Source organism: Stomoxys calcitrans, chromosome 5 (genome assembly GCF_963082655.1).
Source record: "Stomoxys calcitrans chromosome 5, idStoCalc2.1, whole genome shotgun sequence".
Classification (NCBI taxonomy): Eukaryota; Metazoa; Arthropoda; class Insecta; order Diptera; family Muscidae; genus Stomoxys; species Stomoxys calcitrans.
Window position 1 is genome coordinate 4,889,916 of NC_081556.1, and position 18,383 is coordinate 4,908,298.

General features: G+C 34.4%; 3 protein-coding genes and 2 long non-coding RNA genes across 10 annotated transcripts; 3 read left to right on the forward strand and 2 right to left on the reverse strand.

Annotated features, from left to right (window-relative positions):
- Positions 1–1,168: 1,168 nt before the first annotated feature.
- Positions 1,169–2,615, reverse strand: LOC106096270 (mitochondrial import inner membrane translocase subunit Tim17-B-like). Of its 2 annotated transcripts, none has more exons than XM_013263923.2 (2): positions 2,504–2,615; positions 1,169–1,841 (listed from the first exon to the last, which is right to left on the reverse strand). In XM_013263923.2, exon 2 carries the CDS (start codon positions 1,823–1,825, stop codon positions 1,313–1,315), a length of 513 nt encoding a protein of 170 aa, XP_013119377.1. In that variant the 5' UTR covers positions 1,826–1,841; positions 2,504–2,615; the 3' UTR covers positions 1,169–1,312. The 2 variants fall into 2 exon arrangements, with proteins under 2 accessions (XP_013119377.1, XP_013119378.1); XM_013263924.2 differs by lacking the exon at positions 2,504–2,615 and adding an exon at positions 1,947–1,965.
- A 1,828-nt stretch (positions 2,616–4,443) lies between these two features.
- On the forward strand, positions 4,444–7,275 carry LOC106096307 (heat shock protein 75 kDa, mitochondrial). Its single transcript, XM_013263989.2, has 6 exons — positions 4,444–4,531; positions 4,589–4,851; positions 4,993–5,849; positions 5,900–6,138; positions 6,209–6,901; positions 6,967–7,275. Exons 2-6 carry the CDS (start codon positions 4,737–4,739, stop codon positions 7,139–7,141), a joined length of 2,079 nt encoding a protein of 692 aa, XP_013119443.1. The 5' UTR covers positions 4,444–4,531; positions 4,589–4,736; the 3' UTR covers positions 7,142–7,275.
- A 2,037-nt stretch (positions 7,276–9,312) lies between these two features.
- LOC106096287 (V-type proton ATPase 16 kDa proteolipid subunit c) lies at positions 9,313–17,309 on the forward strand. Of its 5 annotated transcripts, none has more exons than XM_013263949.2 (4): positions 9,313–9,428; positions 10,496–10,609; positions 16,361–16,550; positions 16,641–17,309. In XM_013263949.2, exons 2-4 carry the CDS (start codon positions 10,528–10,530, stop codon positions 16,843–16,845), a joined length of 477 nt encoding a protein of 158 aa, XP_013119403.1. In that variant the 5' UTR covers positions 9,313–9,428; positions 10,496–10,527; the 3' UTR covers positions 16,846–17,309. The 5 variants fall into 5 exon arrangements, with proteins under 5 accessions (XP_013119403.1, XP_013119407.1, XP_013119406.1 ...); XM_013263953.2 differs by lacking the exon at positions 9,313–9,428 and adding an exon at positions 9,444–9,543; XM_013263952.2 differs by lacking the exon at positions 9,313–9,428 and adding an exon at positions 10,055–10,150.
- LOC106096288 (uncharacterized) lies at positions 10,439–10,848 on the reverse strand. Its single transcript, XR_001222881.2, has 2 exons — positions 10,732–10,848; positions 10,439–10,645 (listed from the first exon to the last, which is right to left on the reverse strand). It is a non-coding gene; the product is annotated as an uncharacterized LOC106096288 (long non-coding RNA).
- Positions 10,622–14,601, forward strand: LOC131997666 (uncharacterized). Its single transcript, XR_009398332.1, has 2 exons — positions 10,622–14,193; positions 14,277–14,601. It is a non-coding gene; the product is annotated as an uncharacterized LOC131997666 (long non-coding RNA).
- Positions 17,310–18,383: the final 1,074 nt, after the last annotated feature.

An 18,383-nucleotide genomic window follows, 5' to 3' on the forward strand; every position in this document is an offset into this window, starting at 1 on the left:
AGTTTTTTCTTATTTGTTGTCACTCGATTCGTTGTCATTAAAAACAACTGATCATCGGGTCAATCCGTTAGGCACAATCGGCTGCCATGGAGTTGTGTCTAGTACTGAATTTTCCATCCCTGGTAGGTAGCCAGTTGCAAGGGAAATAGAATCATTATATGATAGATCCTTGGGATCAATTTAAACGCATAGATGGCATTGTATTTATTGGGATGGAACCACTATCACATATTCTATAACAAGTAGATATATACTACTTCAATGCATGTGTGGATTAATTTAAACAAAAATATATTTATTTAAGTGCTCACTTATGCAGAATTACACTTGAAAGATCCAATTTTAGGGAAATCGTTAAAAAGTTTGGGTTAATTTTGACTAAAGACACCCGTGGAACATTACATGTAACTGAAATATAACTAAAAGATTTGTTAAAGACATCTAACATGAAAAAATCTCAATTGACATCCAATGTCGTTATGTATTGTTGTTGTTGTAGCAGTGTGTTGTACACTGAGGCCGCAGTCCTCGCCGATGAAGGACTTCAACGGGTCAATTTGGTACGTACAACGGGTTGCCATAACACACTTGTTATGTATTGTGTCTTTGGTATGTAATAATATTTAAAGATATTTGCTGGTTTTAAGCAATATCACCAAATAGTTTCAATACATTAAAATATACTATTACAATAGATTAAAGAAACATTTTACATTTGATTTCATTATTATTTTGCAACTTGATTTCAATCCCAAAAAAGAACGTATTCAAAACATACGATTAGTCGTCGTTAGTAAATTAGCGTTATTTATTGTAACGACTCCATTTTAAAGTTCTTATTTAAGGCATTCTCTTTTGCACACATCCTCTAAGCGAGACCTACAATGCTTTTCCAAAACTACAATTCTTATTTATGATTTTTAGTTTAAACAAAGGAAAAGCTAACATATTACCATCCTTTATATATATAAAAATGCCTGACGCAAAAGTTATGGGAAAAATGTTTAGAACGGATTCTAAAGTAATTGTATTATTTTTGGGAATAATAAACTTTTTTGCCAGCATTTCTCGTCCACCCATTAGGACCTTAAGCAAATAACTAAAATAACAATTTATCACCTCTAACGGACAGAATAACAAAAAATAAAATGGCTTGTGCTCAAAAAAATTAATGTCAATATTTTAATTTGTATTATATTTCTACATCCTTAACATTCTTATGCTAATTATGTTAGGTTAATTTGGTGAACAGTTTTTTCATTATAAATACACGTACGGTTAATTTAATTAGGGATATTTTTGAATGCTAAGCTTATTGATACTGCCCCTGATTAGGCTGTGCTTGACCAAACCCGGCAGCGCCTAGCACGCTGGGATCTTCAGTCGGAGGTAGGGGATTACGGAATTGTTCGGACGAAAGTCTCGTGAATAGAATACCTACACCTTCAATCAATGCCAATAGGACACCGCCAATTATTGCGCTGCCTGCCATGGCGGGGACTCCATTTCTTGCTGCTAATATACCTCCAGTAGCAAATCCACTTATAATTGAATTCCAGGGATCCTCTTTCTTGCGAAAATGTACCAGTGTACAATCGATTGTGCTAAACATACCACCCCACACAGCGAAATTGCCAGCAATTACTGGTGATCTGGTCTTAATGGCGGATAAACTTCCCAACATTCTGCGACTCATGCCAGAAGGAGCATTGCGGAAACCCTTTATCGCTTGAAATACACCACCACCTATGCAACCCATGGCAAATGCACCGCCACAATCGTCGACTATCCGGAAAGGGCAGGGTTCTCTGGCATATTCTTCCATTGTTTATGTATGTAATCTGAAACAAAGATAATAAAATTATTATTTTTTTTTAATTTCTACAAGACATCAACTAAAGTAAAAGTAATTTCAGTAACACTAAGCGGTCCGGTTTAACGCATACATAAACATTTATCTGTAGCAGATTTCGAAAGCAGCTTTGTTGATTTTAACTACCAGAAGTTAAACATTTCATGTTGCTAGGGAAACATTTACAAGTTTCCCAGTTTGTAATATAAAAATCAGTTGAGCATTAAGGACAGCATGACACTTCTTATCTCGAGTTGAATCTACCTTCAACCCATCGCCATATATGCAAATTACAAACAGCATGCTCAAATACGCACATCCTTACATACAAATATAGGAAGCACCATACTGATCAATTATCGTCATTCAATCTATTATTTCATCATTTTCTAACAAAAGCTTGTAATTATCAGGTCTATTTTTAACGTAATGCTGCCAAATATTTACAATCTTTTGCTAAAAAATTATGTATAGAGCATAGAAATTATAACTACGACATTTCCCCCATAGAACCTCACAACTCTCGTTAAACACAGAGGCATGTTTGTATGTTTGTTACATAATTCTGTTAAATCTAAAATTCATGTTTGACCGCAAGTATCGAACACTTTAAATACTATAATTAACTTATATTTGTTCACTCTTATTTACATTTTAATCGGATTTTCGGGCTTAATGTATGGTTTTATTAATTAAAATACTCCAACAGCTCAGTCCGCGTTGTCGGGTCGGTTTTTCGCATTCACAATAGACAATGCAGACATATGATATAAATCGCAATTGTCTCAGGCAAACGTCAAAAGTGAATAGTTACTTAATAACGTATTGAGCAAATCAAAATCTCATCGCTTACGCTGTACGCAATACGCCGTTCTGTATGAATAAATGAACATTGGTATTCAAAATAGCACTGTTATTTTTTCAATTATATTGGTGACTGACAAAAACATACAGAAATCTGCTGTTTTTCTTTATGATTAATAGAGCTTTCTCACAACTGAAACAATTTGTAGCCATAAAAATTCAGCTTTTGCTCACATTTTGAGGTTATGTCATACAAAAACAACGTACTAGTGTGATAGCAAAAATGATGAATCGTATGTAAATAGGCAATTTTGAAATACATAATGAAATACCAGTGATACAGTGACGATAAGTGACATGTCATAAGACAAGCACATATAGACTGATTAAACCTTAATGAACGGCCAATCCCTATAACTTTTAACTGCATAACTTTCAACTGGATAACAGGATGTACTTATAAGGTGAGGTCATGCGAACAGTTTAGTACAATTTTCTTTATTTTTGTTTTGATTTTACAGTAAATCTAAATGTCAAAGGCTTGATAACACAGCCGTGATTTTTTCTAAAATCTCGTCGGAATGTTCTATTTGATCCGAGATTACACACATAAGCCACAAAACAGTGTTATAATGATGATAATACAAAAATAAATCACATTTGAAGAAGATAAAATAATGTTTATTTCCAAAACCAAGTTAACATTTCAATTTACCGCATTTGCCACTCAAGGAGTTTCTTTGGGGGTAGAGTTTTGTTGTTGTGCTAATGACCCTATCTCTTACTTGTACCATGACTGGATAATTGGATATGGAAATATTCAGAGGCAAAGTCATTGTAAATGTTGTTACTTATCCAAATCATCAAAATGAAAATCGTTGTTTGTTGTTCACCGTTGAAACCTTTGGTTTTCGCAATTACTTTTTTGAAACACTACACAAATAGCAGTGATAAAAAAAATGTAGCGAAAAGCGAATTTAATATCAGCCTTTATTCCCCTCTTAAGGCGCGTACTATATTCGCTTTTCGCGAAATTTTTCTCCGATTACTTTTTTAGATAATAGATTTTAAAGCAAAAAAAAAACTTGCTGATTTCATTCCGTAGGACATTCCCTCAATTGCAAATTTTGCCCATGAACATTCCACCAAGGAATTGGGGCAATCTTCTCACATATCAATGAGTGCAGTCCGATTCAAGTTTAAGCTCAATGATAAGGGGCCACCTTTTTATGGCCGAGTCCGAACGGCGTGCCGCAGTGCGACACCTTTTTGGAGAGAAGTTTTACATGGCATATTACACCACAAATGTTGCCAGCATAAGGAGGGGAAAACCACCGCTGAAAATTTTTTCTGATGTTCTCGCCAGGATTCGAACCCAGACGTTCAACGTTATAGGCGGACATGCTAACCTCTGCAAACACAATAAAATTGTTATTTTATCATTGTTGTTCGTGTATTTCAAAAAAGTAATCGCGAAAAAATTGGTTTTCAACGGTGAAAAACGAACATAGTACCAGCCATTTAGGCTGGTACTTAATTTGCTTTTCGCGGTATTTTTCGCCGATTCCTTTTTTATAAAATAGATTTTGGAATTTTTTATCCTATGCCAAAATTTAAATACAAATTTTATTTTATCATTGTTATTTGCGTAGTGTTTCAAAAAAGTAATCGCGAAAAACAAACGTAGTACCAGCCATCACTGAGAAGTTGTTTGACTTCAAAATCGATTGTTCGGCTTTTTAGTTACTGAAAGTCGACTTTGACTTTTCGATATTTTTGCACAAAAAGTCGATAAGTCGAAAGTCGAGTCGACTTTGAGATCCCTACCATAATCCTCACCATAATGCCCATAACAGCATCCAATCATAATTTTTTGTAAGAACTTTTTTAACTTTGGAAAATTGTCTCATAATATTTGTTGCTATTTTTTAGAATCTGAAGACATTTACATGCGTTTAAGGCACACGTTATCAGTCGCCACGTTTAAATCAATTTACAGCTATTGTCCAGTTTGTCTAGTTGTGTAGCTTATCGGTAAAAGATTATACATATAAATTAAAAGTCGAAATTACATGTAAAAATGTCGTTGGCTGCCCGCATTTTAAGATTTACCGCATCAAGCGGTCATAAATTGCATTTATTACGCAATCATCCTCCTATACTCCTTCGCAACAACTTACCATGGAGATTTTCAGGTGAATATCCACAACATTTTATAGTAGGAACCGGTGGGGTGGTTGTGTAGCCGCTCTTCCATGTTTAATCGCTAGATGTAGGGTTGTACCCATCGCCTTTGTTACATAAAATATAAACTATCTTATCATTTGTTTATGTAGCTGCTATAAATGCACGTCATCTAAGTGCAGAAACATCATCCGGATCTCAAAAAATTCGTCAAACGGAGAAAATTATAGGTACCCCAGATAAGCATGAATTCCAGGCTGAAACAAGAATGTTGTTGGACATTGTGGCCCGTTCGTTGTACTCCGAAAGCGAGGTGTTTGTACGTGAGCTAATTTCCAATGCTAGTGATGCTTTGGAAAAATTTCGCTACACCATACACACAGCCGGTGAAAACGAAAAGGAATATGAAGGTTCCGACCGGCCTTTGGAAATTCGCATAGCAACCGACAAACCAAATATGCAATTAATAATACAGGATACCGGCATTGGCATGACCCGCGATGAGCTTATTAACAATTTGGGTACAATTGCCCGTAGTGGGTCTAAGAAATTCATTGAACAAATACGCGAGCAAAGTTCGGCTACTGAAAATTCTTCCAACATCATTGGTCAATTTGGTGTTGGTTTCTATTCGGCATTTATGGTTGCAGACAAAGTGGAAGTTTATACACGCTCATCTAAGGTGAATTCTCCTGGTTTATGCTGGTCCACTGATGGCTCTGGTAGTTACGAAATTCAGGAGGCAGAAGGTGTGGAACTAGGCACTAAAATTGTTATTCATCTTAAGCCGGATTGCCGTGAATATGCTGACGAGGATCGCATAATGGCAGTAATAAAAAAATACAGCAATTTTGTTGGTTCCCCCATATACTTGAATGGTCAAAAGGCGAATGACATCCAACCTGTGTGGCTGATGGAACCCAAAGATGTCAGCAAGGAGCAGCATGATGAGTTCTATCGTTTTATAGGCAATACATTCGATACACCTAGATTTGTATTGCACTACAAGGTGAGTTGAATTGATAAATGTTTTTCTGTTATTAATTTGTTGATTTTTAGACGGACGTGCCACTTAGCATTCGAGCTTTACTATACTTTCCGGAAGGCAAACCGGGTCTGTTTGAAATGACACGGGATGGCGATGTGGGGGTAGCTTTATATACACGAAAAGTTCTAATACAGTCGAAAACGGCAAATTTAGTTCCCAAGTGGTTGCGTTTCGTAAAAGGAGTGGTCGATTCTGAGGATATACCACTTAATCTGAGCAGAGAACTTTTGCAAAATAGTGCACTCATTAGGTGACTCAAACCAATCGAATTTTAGGGCCTGTTAATCAATCTCCAACTTTCCCAACTTCTGTTCTTATAGAAAGCTGTGCACAGTGTTGACCAGCAGAATTTTACGCTTCTTAATTGACAAGTCTAAAAAGGAACCTGCAGAGTATGAAGCATTCTACAAGGATTATGGGCTCTTTCTTAAAGAGGGCATCGTGACATCACACGACCAAAATGAAAAAGAGGATATTGCCAAGCTGCTACGTTTTGAATCATCGAAGAACAAAGAGGGAAACCGTATATCTCTGGAGGATTACGCAAAAAATGTGGGGGAACAAAAAGACATCTATTATTTGGCCGCTCCCAATCGTGTTCTGGCCGAATCGTCTCCCTACTATGAAAGTTTGAAAAAACGTGACGTTGAGGTACTATTTTGCTATGAACCATACGATGAACTGGTGTTAATGCAGTTGGGAATGTTCAAAAGTAAAAACCTGGTTTCGGTTGAGAAGGAAATGCGGCGTGATAGCAGCTCAGATGCAACGGTAGATTATGGCGAAGGCAGCCTGTTAAGATCACAAATAGACGAACTGTTGCCATGGATGAAGGAGAAACTAAATGGAAAAGTGGCAAATGTAAAGGTCACTACCAGACTAGACAGTCATCCCTGTGTGGTGACAGTTGAGGAAATGGCGGCAGCTCGTCACTTTATAAAAACACAAAGCCATCAACTACCTGAAGAAAATCGTTATGCCCTTTTGCAGCCACAACTAGAAATAAATCCCAAGTAAGACTAAGCATTATTTATGTACCTGTAAGAGAATGTAAAATGTATTTAATATTTTTTTTTAGGCATGGGATTATTAAGAAGTTGTTTGCACTTAAATCAAGCGATCAGGAATTGGCTGATCTATTAGTTCAACAGCTGTTTATCAATGCAATGGTCGGTGCAGGACTCGCTGAAGATCCACGCACATTGCTGACAACCATGAATGCCCTATTAACGAAAGCTTTAGAGAAGTGTTAAGATGCCATTAAAGTTAAACTAATAAAATTATTTTTAAGAAAAAAAAACAAAAAATTATTTTATGTAGTTTTTATATATTACATTACTTTTTTTCTGTGATTAATTCGATTACGTATAACATTGAACAATGGAAAACAATTACAGTTATTTTTTGTAGGAGGGGAACTTTTTATATTGTTGGTAAATTTGTTCCTTTAATAAAAAGATAAATTGAAGTCCTTGCATCGAATTTAAAGAAATCTAGCTTCTGTAAACTTGTTACTTTTTACTACCAATGTATTTTTATGGCCATTTATTGCTAAAATATGGTTAGCGCTACTTTTTCTCAATCCACCTATGGGAAACTCCAGTCGACTCAGTACTTATTTACGTATAAAGGATGTCCATCAGTTCCTTTCTATTATTGTAGTTCATTGTTTTTCCAATAGCATTGATATGATACTGATTTCTTTATCTGTGCATCAGCTCCAGTGCTGTGTGAGTAAATGCGGTATGCCGATATAAGAACATATGATTTATACTAAATCACCATATGATTCCACCACATGACAGTGGTAATGTACATGCGTATATGTTTTGATAAGATATTAAAATAATCATTGCTGTGAAAGAAAATCAGATAACATGATAATCATACATAAATGTATGTATGAATGTTTGCACATACACGTGATTGTGTTAATAACAAAAACAAATGGATATCGTTGTTGTTTACAATGGCTTAATGGTTTAAATTGTAGTTTGAAGTTTCGTAGGGCATGAACCGCGAAGCACGTGACATATTGCCTTAAATCAATGGGATTAATGGTTTACAAAATGAATTTAATTGAAAAACTTTCTTGGAACCTATATCAAAAGTAATAAAAAAAACTACCTATTATAAAACCAAATGCATCCGAAGTTTCCCTAATGATATGAAAATTTTTATTAATGGAGATGGTTGTAAAGTTTGTAATTCGAAGAGCATTTAAATCGAAACTTGATAGAGTTCTAACAGGCTTATTGCGAAAATAATACATTACAAAATTAAATAAGCATGTAGGGACACTTTGGAATTAATAATTTGATTAAAATTTGAGTAGGTGGATGTAATCTTTTGGGGGCTTAGCGCACAGGAGATAAAATCGCAATCTTCGTAGCCTGTCCAATACATTTGTAGCACACCTAACTTTTTAAAAATGTTTTTATTTTGCTTTTCATTCTAAAAAGAAGCAAGATCAAAGGCAATTGGTTTTAGGTGGACAAAAAAATCAAACGATAATAATAATTATAATAATTCAGCCATCAGAGATTCTTCTTACGCATAATAGTTTTCGCAATAATAGGATAGCATGAACACTACTTGTGGTGTACTGCTGGTTGTTCTTTGCTTGTAATTTTGTTTTAAGGTACTTTTATACGATATGTATTTTCCAGTGTGGTACACTGAAAGTTGTGCACATCGTGTGATACGTACTAAGCATTTCATATGAAAAATGAATTTTTAAATAAATATGCAATTCATTCGATTAAAACTAGCTCTTATTTCATGCTATCTTGTTCCATACGCCATTTTCGAGTTTTTTGAGTAAATATCAGATTTTGTGACTTAGAATTTTCATGATATTATAATTTTCAAGATATTGAGATGTAAATATCGCAATTTCAATGCATACTGCAAACTTCAATTACGTTTAACCCCGTTTACCCTGCTCAGTAAATCCGGATTTAAGGCTCTCATCAGCTGATTTTGTAAAGTGAAAATAGATGATCGAGCCTAAAATCCGAATTTAAAGAGCAGTGTAAAGGGGTTTTATCTCAAAACCAAAAAAATGGCGTATGGAACAAGATAGATTGAGCACGTGCACATGTCGCGTAATAACATCTTCAACAAATCGAAAATTTCGCCAAAATTGCGTCCCGGCCTTTATCACTTTCTCTTGTTTTTTATATTGATTCCCTTGTTTATGTGTAGATTTAATACAAAGCAATGCGAAATTGCTCTATGCGGATATAACATCCAGGGCCTAGCCTTTGCATCGCCAATCGTCATTACTATACGTTATTACTAATTACATTTTGGCCCAAAACAATATGGTAAGACTGTGTAAACACGGTGACATGGTAACACGGCCACATGAAAGTCATATGACCATATACCCCTCTCTGAGAACAAAAATTACGTTGAAAATAATTTCGACTTGAAAGTCAGTCGCAAAGCAAACCAGCAACTCCCCGTTCCAAAATAAACCGAAGAAGGAAGGCCAAAAATTTTTTGGGTTTTTGACAACATTAAGCATTAGTAATTGTGAGTGTGAAAGCTATAAATTAAAACACGGTTGAATATTGAGCTAATAATAAAAACTTAACAAAAACCTAAATTGCACACAGTAAATAAAATAAAGACGATAAAAAAGCCACCTGTGAGTTTTTAAAAAAATATTCTTGCAAAATTGAAATAAAGTCGCCACATGACTATATTACAAATTTTTAAAACATGTACTCTTAAAAACTCTATACAAAATGGAAAATATTTTGCAAGTTGAAATTTTATTAAAAAGTTGCTATGTATTCCGGATTTCAAGGTGTTGCCGCATCTGGAACAAACTTTACCCAGAACTGCTTGACCTTTAAGGATAGTGGTCTGCGATTTTTTTAAAATCATACATTAGTAACTTTTCTGTTTTCACTAGAAATCATAATTGCAATTTGCGAAAATTCAATCCATATAATAAATATATCTGATTGTTCCATAAAAGTAAAGTTGTCTACCAACTTCACCAGAAATAATCTCGAGTACCAATTGTCATATGACCAAGTCTAAAAAAGATGGTAACACACATTAAAATGTAATACTGCCACAGTTTCTAAAGCAAGAAAAATCGAAAAAATGGCAACACCCTATGCCACTGAATGAGTTTACAATTCTCACTTGGCACTCTCTCTCCTCAAAAAGTTTGCTTATTGCCAGACTTGCAAGAACAAATATTTGTTAAAAATACTATTGGATTCGTTTTTATTCTTCTTCAAGTAATAACTCCAATTCCTCATATAAAATTATCTTGAAACTATTTTTGTTTTAAAAGATTTTGGACAGTAAGACAACCGTATCTTATCAAAGACGCAAAATTGCTCGCCCCCTTATTTTATTGTGTTAGTGTGTGAATGACAACGTCACATTTTCTCGTGCTCCTCGCTTTCAGTTCGCAAGCAACCGTCAAAGAGAACACTAGCAGGCAGCAAGGCAATTGTGTTTTTAGCTGCTAATAAAAGTAAAAGAAAGCTCTTAAGCTGCTAATAAAAAAGAAGAATCGTACAAAACTAATTACACAAGTAGTAACTTCGAGTTTAAAACAAACAAATTTTTATTTGTAGAAAACCTCTTAATTTAAAACACATCAACAAAAATGGCAGATTCAGGAAGCGATAATCCTATCTATGGACCCTTCTTCGGTGTTATGGGAGCCGCCTCAGCCATCATTTTCAGTGGTGAGTAATCAATTATTTAAAAGGGACAAAGAAAATCTACATAAAAAAACCCAAGTTGCTTGGAATCGACCAAATCTGATTGGAAAAAATGTTTTATAGAAGAAAATTCCTGGGATACGTACGCCACATTGAAAAAACACACAAATTATAGGTGAAAAGGAGAAAGAGGAAATCGAATAGCCACTAAATACTGAATATAGAAGATTTTTATGACAATGAGAATGGGAGAGGGAAAAGTGAAAAAATTCAATACACACGCATATTTACGAATTACGGCCACCACGAAAAGAATAATAAATGAAATGGAAAAAATGCTCGCGAATACTACAACAGAGTGCCATATATCAAAAAGAACATTCATCCAGATAAAAAACAAAAGAAAATTCTTTAGTAATTAGGAATTGCTCAAAGAAAATGTAAAAAATTCTCTTAGGGCCAATTCTCTTGCGCGTTAAATACGAAATATACCAAAGAGAATATATGTAAAGGGGAGAGCGTTTACGTGTTTCCATTTGTAGGTTAAGTTTAACCTTCATCTTGGGGGATTTTTTTTTACAAGTCACAAGACTTGGCTTACAGAGCAGTGTTGCCAGTTGGTAAAAATATAGTTTGATGGGGTGTTTATCAGGTGCCCACAAAAGTTAACAGCTAAGGAGTTTCATGTGAGTAGAGCTCAAGGAAATTAGAAATCAATCACATGCCTTCCCCACCTATACACACCTCCCTTAATGGTAGAACGTCTTACTATCACATGCTTAATTATTTCCACTGATAAGATAAGAAATCGGGGTAGCACAGTAGGCAGTATTTGCCCTCTCTCATCATCTGAAAGCTATTCTTCATATCATACTTTTTTCACAATTCTATTTCGTTTTAAAATGCATTTTTTTTATTGTTGACGACATTCCATGACTTGAGTCATCGTTATTCTATTCTCGTCTTTGTTTGCCTTGCTTTTAAATCGTGGGGCGTTTTTAGCGGAAAATTGAATTATATTAAAATGTAATGCCTTAATAATTGATTTATTCAACAAATACCCATCATCTATGTTCCATGTTGTTGCTTTTGGTTTTTATTTTTTCTGAAGTGCGCAAACTCCTTTTTTCCCTTCTTATTGTAGTAAGCGAATATGAGAAAGAAAAGAAGGTTGACTACCATGTTCTCATATGTATACATAGTGGCTCGTATATGTAGTGCGATGGTTATATTTGTCCAATGTAATGAAATGAACTTTGTTATAAGAGGGGAAAATAAGAAAAAAAGGTCATTGTAAAGCCCACACCACCCACCAGTAGCCAGCATCAGTGGTGTTATCAATTATACATAGGAAGGCAGTTGAAGAAAAGAGAGTTTGTTATACAAGAGTTTCTGTTAGCTGACGATCGTTCAGTTATTTCTGGGGTTATTGTTTTTAGTAGAGTAGGTATACCAACAATATTCGTATTATAAACGTTTGATGTGAATTATTTTTAATTATTTATTAAGCTTTTATAAATCCCAGTTATGAGCAATAAGCGACAATACGCGTAATCACATGACTGGTCGGTTTGTATTGGTGTATTCTTTTTTTTTTTTTTGCTTATTATAACCTTCTGAACAGAAAACACAAACCTGGTTCTTTTCTGACTCTTAATCGATGAGAGTTGAAATTGAGAGTTGTTTTGCAATCATTAACTTTGAAACATTTTGCTCTCATCAATTGAGCAGCACGTAGCATTGAACGATTTGAATTTATTGAATTGATTCACTCGTACACGCACACAAACTCAAGCTGCAAAATTTGTTCAATTCATTGCAATTTAAACTGGTTTCTTCTCTTGTTTTAAGTATCGTTAAAACAAAAAATATTTCCTCTCATTTCTTTACGTCATACAATTGTATTTTTTAACGGGTTTTCTAATATTTGTTTTTTTTTTGCTATTTTTTGTTTCTTCATCATAACTTGGCATGTTAGTTTAATGGTGGTCATGTGTTTTAGTTGATAACTTATTTGTTTAGTTTCTCCCAATCTTTTTCATTTTTAACCCATCTCTCACTCTCTTATGCCATACATTTGTTTGCTAAAAACTTGGTTAATTTCACCTTATCATCTGTTAACTTAATCTGAACGTCAGCTATGAAAAGCTTTTTATTTTTTTGTTTAAATACATATGGATATCAATCAAGCTTTTCATGTATCACATGACCAGTTTTTAAGAATAAGAAATTGACAAATTATACGCCAAAATTCCAAAACTTAGGAAATGTATCTGTCTTCGAAAACAAAATCAATAGGGACTTCCCTATATAGCAAATTATCGATATCAATCTTTGAATTGCAATGTATTTTAGAAACCACAATAACATTGACTGTAATTTGTTTGCGTTCATCAGTTCCATTGACCTTCATTACCAATAACTTGTGTTAAATTAATGTTGCCAAACAAGTTATTTTATGGAAACTTTGACAAAGAAAACTAAAACATTTTTGTTGACAAATTTCAATGTGTTTTTATTTGAAATTAGGGACACAGATAAACAAACATGTATGTTATTTCGTTTTGAATTTGCTGCCTGTCAGCTTACCTTACCACGTGGTACATTTTAACTATAGTAAAGAGATATTCCAAGCTTTTTTAATTTTGATGTGTAGAACCAATACCAAACATTTCGAACGCAATACACACATTACTAGAAAATCCATTAGTAAATTGTAGTGGTAATTTGGAAGATTCGAAGAATTTGCCCCCACAATTACAAAAGGATTAAGGCATAAATTTCTTAAATAGGAACACAAATATACCATCCAAATGCATTTATGAAAGTAAATAAGTGTTTGTCTTATCGTTTGCTGTTGGATTTATCTTTTAATGTCATGTGATAGCTGTTAAATCATAAACAGCCCTAATCTGAATAACAATTTCCTGGGAGTTTGTTTTTCCCTACTTCCTTTTCCTTATTCTAACAAACTTCGAAGTTTCTCCCGGTTTCAATACTTCATGTATCCACTTAAGAAGATTTGCAAAAGTTTTTCAGCTTTATTGAATTAGTATATGAATATACATAGTTATCACATTATGTGGTACATAGTTTAATATTCTTAGATTTCACATGTTTTGCGCTAAATTTATTTGGTCTTGAAATAATTCATACAATCTGATATTGTCCGGCTGCAGATCGAAATCGCGATCTATGAAACCAAATGCTATTACAAAACAAAAAAAAAAATTTCTGTCTAACTTTAAAAAACGGATAGAATGATCGTGGGCAAATTCTAGCTCCTAGAACTAGGCCTTAAGATAAAGCAGCGTATCAGGCAGACCACCACAGCATTCATGACGACAAAGAAGAAGCAAGCCTGTATTCTACTCATTAAAGTAGTTCTGGCGAAGAACGATACGTTAGATTGAGCCACTTAAACTCTTTTTGCCAAAGGAAAACTCCAACTTGCAGTTTCTATGCGCCGCATGAAACCAGGGACAACACAACACAATCTATTTATCTGTCCACTAGACCACTCTGGAATGCTGGAAGACAGAAAGTTGTTATCACAACACAAAAATATCGTAACAAGATGCCGGCCATAATTGTGCACTATTCCAAAAGTAAAACAACAACAAACAACGTTTATAACTTCTTTTTCTTATTGTTCCATTTTGTTTTTTTTTTTTTTTTCAAAAAACAATAGTCAAATGTTTAGCCAAAATAAAATAGCTGTTATCGAAAATTCGAAATTCCCTCCCCCAAAATTGTTCCTCTCTTCAACCAATCAAAACGCAATCTCATGGCAGCCGGTTGTATGTATCGGATTGACCCGATGAATTCCTTCATCGGCAAGGGCTGCCGCCTCAGTGTACCACACACTGCTACTACAACAACAACAAAACGTAAAAAGTTACCAGCGCAACAATACGAGGAAAAAATGCAAATATTTGTAATATTTCTTATCAAAATTTACAAAACATGTGTGGGCATAGCAGTAAAATAAAATTTGTTGAGATTTATGCACGCAATTGTATGAAAAATTAGATTTTATTTTATTTTGCCATTCACAATAGAGGGTTTTTTTGCAAGTGGCCACACTTATTTGTGAAAAATATATCATGGCAATCCTGACAACAGATGTTCTACATAAGCCTGAACTGGTAATTTATTCCGAACTTCGTTGTCCGGAATAGAATGTCATTTTCATACAAATTTCCTTGCACTGTACTGTATGGTACTAAAATAAAACAAAAGCTATTCCCTGGGAGTTTTAAGAACTGCGCTGAAAGTGTATTCAATGCCGAGAAAAATGCGGATTTAAACCCTAGGAGGATCGCCACCTCCACATGAAAATGTGGATACGACAGCTTCACTCTGTCGAGGTTGGTCCATTCTGTTGACCTAATGGTTGAGTAGTTCTGGCCCAATTACGTTCCGGCAGATGCAGCCGCCTCAACTCCTACAAAGCAAGGTTTGATGCCGACGTGCAAGATGTATGTCCCGATTATAACTAGGGACCGCACGATATCACCTGTTTAACTGCCCAGCCAGACCCAGATCCGTGAGGACGCACCCCATTTTAGTCGGAGAGTTCCTGAGTCTTGACACTCAACGGAATCAAGCAGACGAAAGATAGAACACAACAAACTGCTGCACAACCTAATGGTGAAAGCTACATCTAAATCTTAAGTGCAAAATTTTCTAAAAATCTTTGCAGTAATGTCAACATTTCTGCAAAAATAGCCCTATTTTATCTTAGCACTATACATTTCAATGCAGCGAAAATGTTATGGATATGACATTCCACACAACGGAGTTCTAGATAAATAACCAGTGTAGGCTTGTGTAGATAATTTGTCTTAATGATTGCCACAAAGATCGCATACGACCAAGACGTACGGTCTGCTTGGACTTCCTAATATCGTAAAAGTGGCACAGTTTAGATTTATACAAGTTAACATGTCGAATGCAGCATTTACCTATATATATATATATATATATATATATATATATATATATATATATATATATATATATATATATATATATATATATATATATATATATATGTATATGTATATATATGTATATATATATTTATAGCAATATTAAATGACTATTTTTTATATAACGGAAAAATTGCAAAATGTGAACAGCAAAAAACAGCAGTTTCACACATGTTTGACCCTAAATTGTGAGATTTGTTAGAGAAGAAGACCAGCAGTTTGACCACCTTTTACAGTTCCTAAAATCTTTGGATTACCGTATTATATTTTTCACAATTAAGTGTGGTCATCTTTAGAAATACCTCTATTGTGAATGGCAGAATAAAATGATAATATTTAAAAAAATATTTATAAAATATTTACCTGCACAAATATTAATACATTTTATTTGACTTATGTCCGCACATATTTTGCAAATTTTATTTATGAATTTTAGAATTGTTTTGACTTTTTTCATCACATTGTAAACGGTATTACCACCTAATACCAAACATTCAGGCCAAAAACTTAGATAATTAGGCAGCAAAGGACTCCATTTCAACCTGCTGTCAAGACTGCAGATAAAACTTTGTAATAATAAACTGATAACGATATCTGTGGCCCACGGAAGTTAGATTCGCTTGTATACAAGTTCTTCTTAAATGATGATATGTATATCTATTTCTATCGTGGGTTTTTAAGTCTAGTTGTCGATTTGTAAGATTAACTTGGGTTTTTTTCCAAATGCAATAGATATGTTTTCCATTTTTAACTAAAATTCCCTTTTTTACATTCCTAATAGCTTTGGGAGCAGCCTATGGAACAGCTAAATCAGGTACTGGTATCGCGGCTATGTCCGTCATGAGACCAGAATTGATTATGAAATCCATCATTCCCGTTGTCATGGCTGGTATTATTGCCATTTACGGTTTGGTCGTAGCTGTCCTCATTGCTGGTGCTCTGGAAGAACCCTCAAAATACACCCTTTACAAGTAAGTACGAACAACATAACCACAATATCTAGATGAACTTACAAAAATTATAAACTAATGACACTTTACTTCTCTTCTCATTTAAAATAGGGGTTTCATCCATTTGGGTGCCGGTTTGGCTGTAGGTTTCTCAGGCTTAGCGGCAGGTTTTGCGATCGGTATTGTTGGTGATGCCGGTGTCAGAGGTACAGCTCAACAACCTCGTCTCTTCGTCGGTATGATTTTGATTCTTATTTTCGCTGAAGTATTGGGTCTGTACGGTCTCATTGTTGCCATTTACTTGTACACCAAATAAATTAATCAACACAGCAACAATAACAATAAGAAAAACAACCACAACAATAACAAAAAACAACCATCAAGAAAACAATCATCTTCTTCAATGTCAATATTCTGATAAAACAAAACGCAACAACCTGTTAAAGCGACAAACAACAATAACAACGTTAAAGTAACAGCAGCTGCAGCGCCGACATTAACAACATTCATATTGGTAGAGTCTACACCGCCGCCAACCACAGAGTCGATGTTCTACAATAACAATTGACATCGCTTCAACTCCTATGTCATTCTCCCAAAGTAAGCGTAGAACGTTTATGTCGTTATATTGTCTAAGAAGGTATTCATTAATCGTTATTCGTTTGGAAATCACACACATAATTGGAAAAAGATTTACTATTAGATGTGACACAGTGTTAGTCGAGTGAAACCACAAAAAAGTATTTGTACAAATTATAGCGAAAAGAAACGTTCAACCAACCCCAAATGTTTTATTTAAGCAAACATCATCCAATTCATCTCTCGGTTAATCAATCAATACAATTTGTATATATAGAATAGATTGATTGATTCGAGTTGGAAGTAAGCACAGAGTACTAACATTGTATGAGAGACACCGAATCTTCTGAAGACGAACTATAACGGGCGTACGTTTACTTGTCTGTGGATGTTGTGTTGTATGCCTGAAGACTGCTCTTGTTCTTGGGCATTTGGCCATTCGATGTGTTGTTGCAGTTTTCAATAGGGAATAGTAGATAGATTGTTGTTTTTTTCTTTTGCATTGGCCTTTTTCTTATTTGGTAAAATATTTTTTTTTTTAATTATTAGTTACATTTAGTTTTTGCGTTATCTTCTTATGTTATTGTTTTTTTTCGTCATAAATCTTAATTTTAATTTAAACAAAAATGGAAACAAGACACAACCTGGTTTGTTAATTATCTATTATCTAGAAAATGTAGAGATCAAAATTTGTGAGAATATTTTGAACCTCCCCCGCCCCGTTTCTCATATTTTTGAGACAACAGCAACAAAATTCTAATTCACTCACACACCACAACAACATAATAATATTTAATATAATATACAAATACTGTAATTTAAACCGAAACAACTACAACAAATACAAACCATTTCATCATATAAATAAAATACTTAATGTTAAAGAAGTTTAGTGAGAAAAACCACCAGTATAAATCAACAACAACAACTTATACAATAATATATACTTAAAGAACAACCAATCACAATAACAACAACAACAAGAAAAACAGAAAACGACTAAGAGAGAAACCAAAAACAAAGACACCGCAACAGGGAGTTATCCAGATGACACTTATGTTAAGGGCAAACGAACATCCCACCCTTAAGCAAATGAACATCCAAGCATGCATCCATCCAACCGGAACAACCAACATCTATCAAATACCATGGCCTTCTTGAAAATAAGAGAGAAGGCTGTGGTGTTGCAGTTGGATGGGTTTTTTGTGATAAGTGTCCGCTGATGTGCGCATTAGAAAAAGGTTTAATGAAGCCATTTATTTAGGTTTTAGTTAA

Excerpts from the sequence above, each read along its gene's own strand:
- LOC106096270 (XM_013263923.2), bottom strand. The coding sequence starts at position 1,825 with ATGGAAGAATATGCCAGAGAACCCTGCCCTTTCCGGATAGTCGACGAT.
- LOC106096307 (XM_013263989.2), top strand. The coding sequence starts at position 4,737 with ATGTCGTTGGCTGCCCGCATTTTAAGATTTACCGCATCAAGCGGTCAT. Across the intron at positions 4,852-4,992 it reads CTTACCATGGAGATTTTCAG|CTGCTATAAATGCACGTCAT; the intron begins GTGAATATCCAC and ends TTGTTTATGTAG. Across the intron at positions 6,902-6,966 it reads CAACTAGAAATAAATCCCAA|GCATGGGATTATTAAGAAGT; the intron begins GTAAGACTAAGC and ends ATTTTTTTTTAG.
- LOC106096287 (XM_013263949.2), top strand. The coding sequence starts at position 10,528 with ATGGCAGATTCAGGAAGCGATAATCCTATCTATGGACCCTTCTTCGGT. Across the intron at positions 10,610-16,360 it reads CTCAGCCATCATTTTCAGTG|CTTTGGGAGCAGCCTATGGA; the intron begins GTGAGTAATCAA and ends CATTCCTAATAG. Across the intron at positions 16,551-16,640 it reads TCAAAATACACCCTTTACAA|GGGTTTCATCCATTTGGGTG; the intron begins GTAAGTACGAAC and ends CATTTAAAATAG.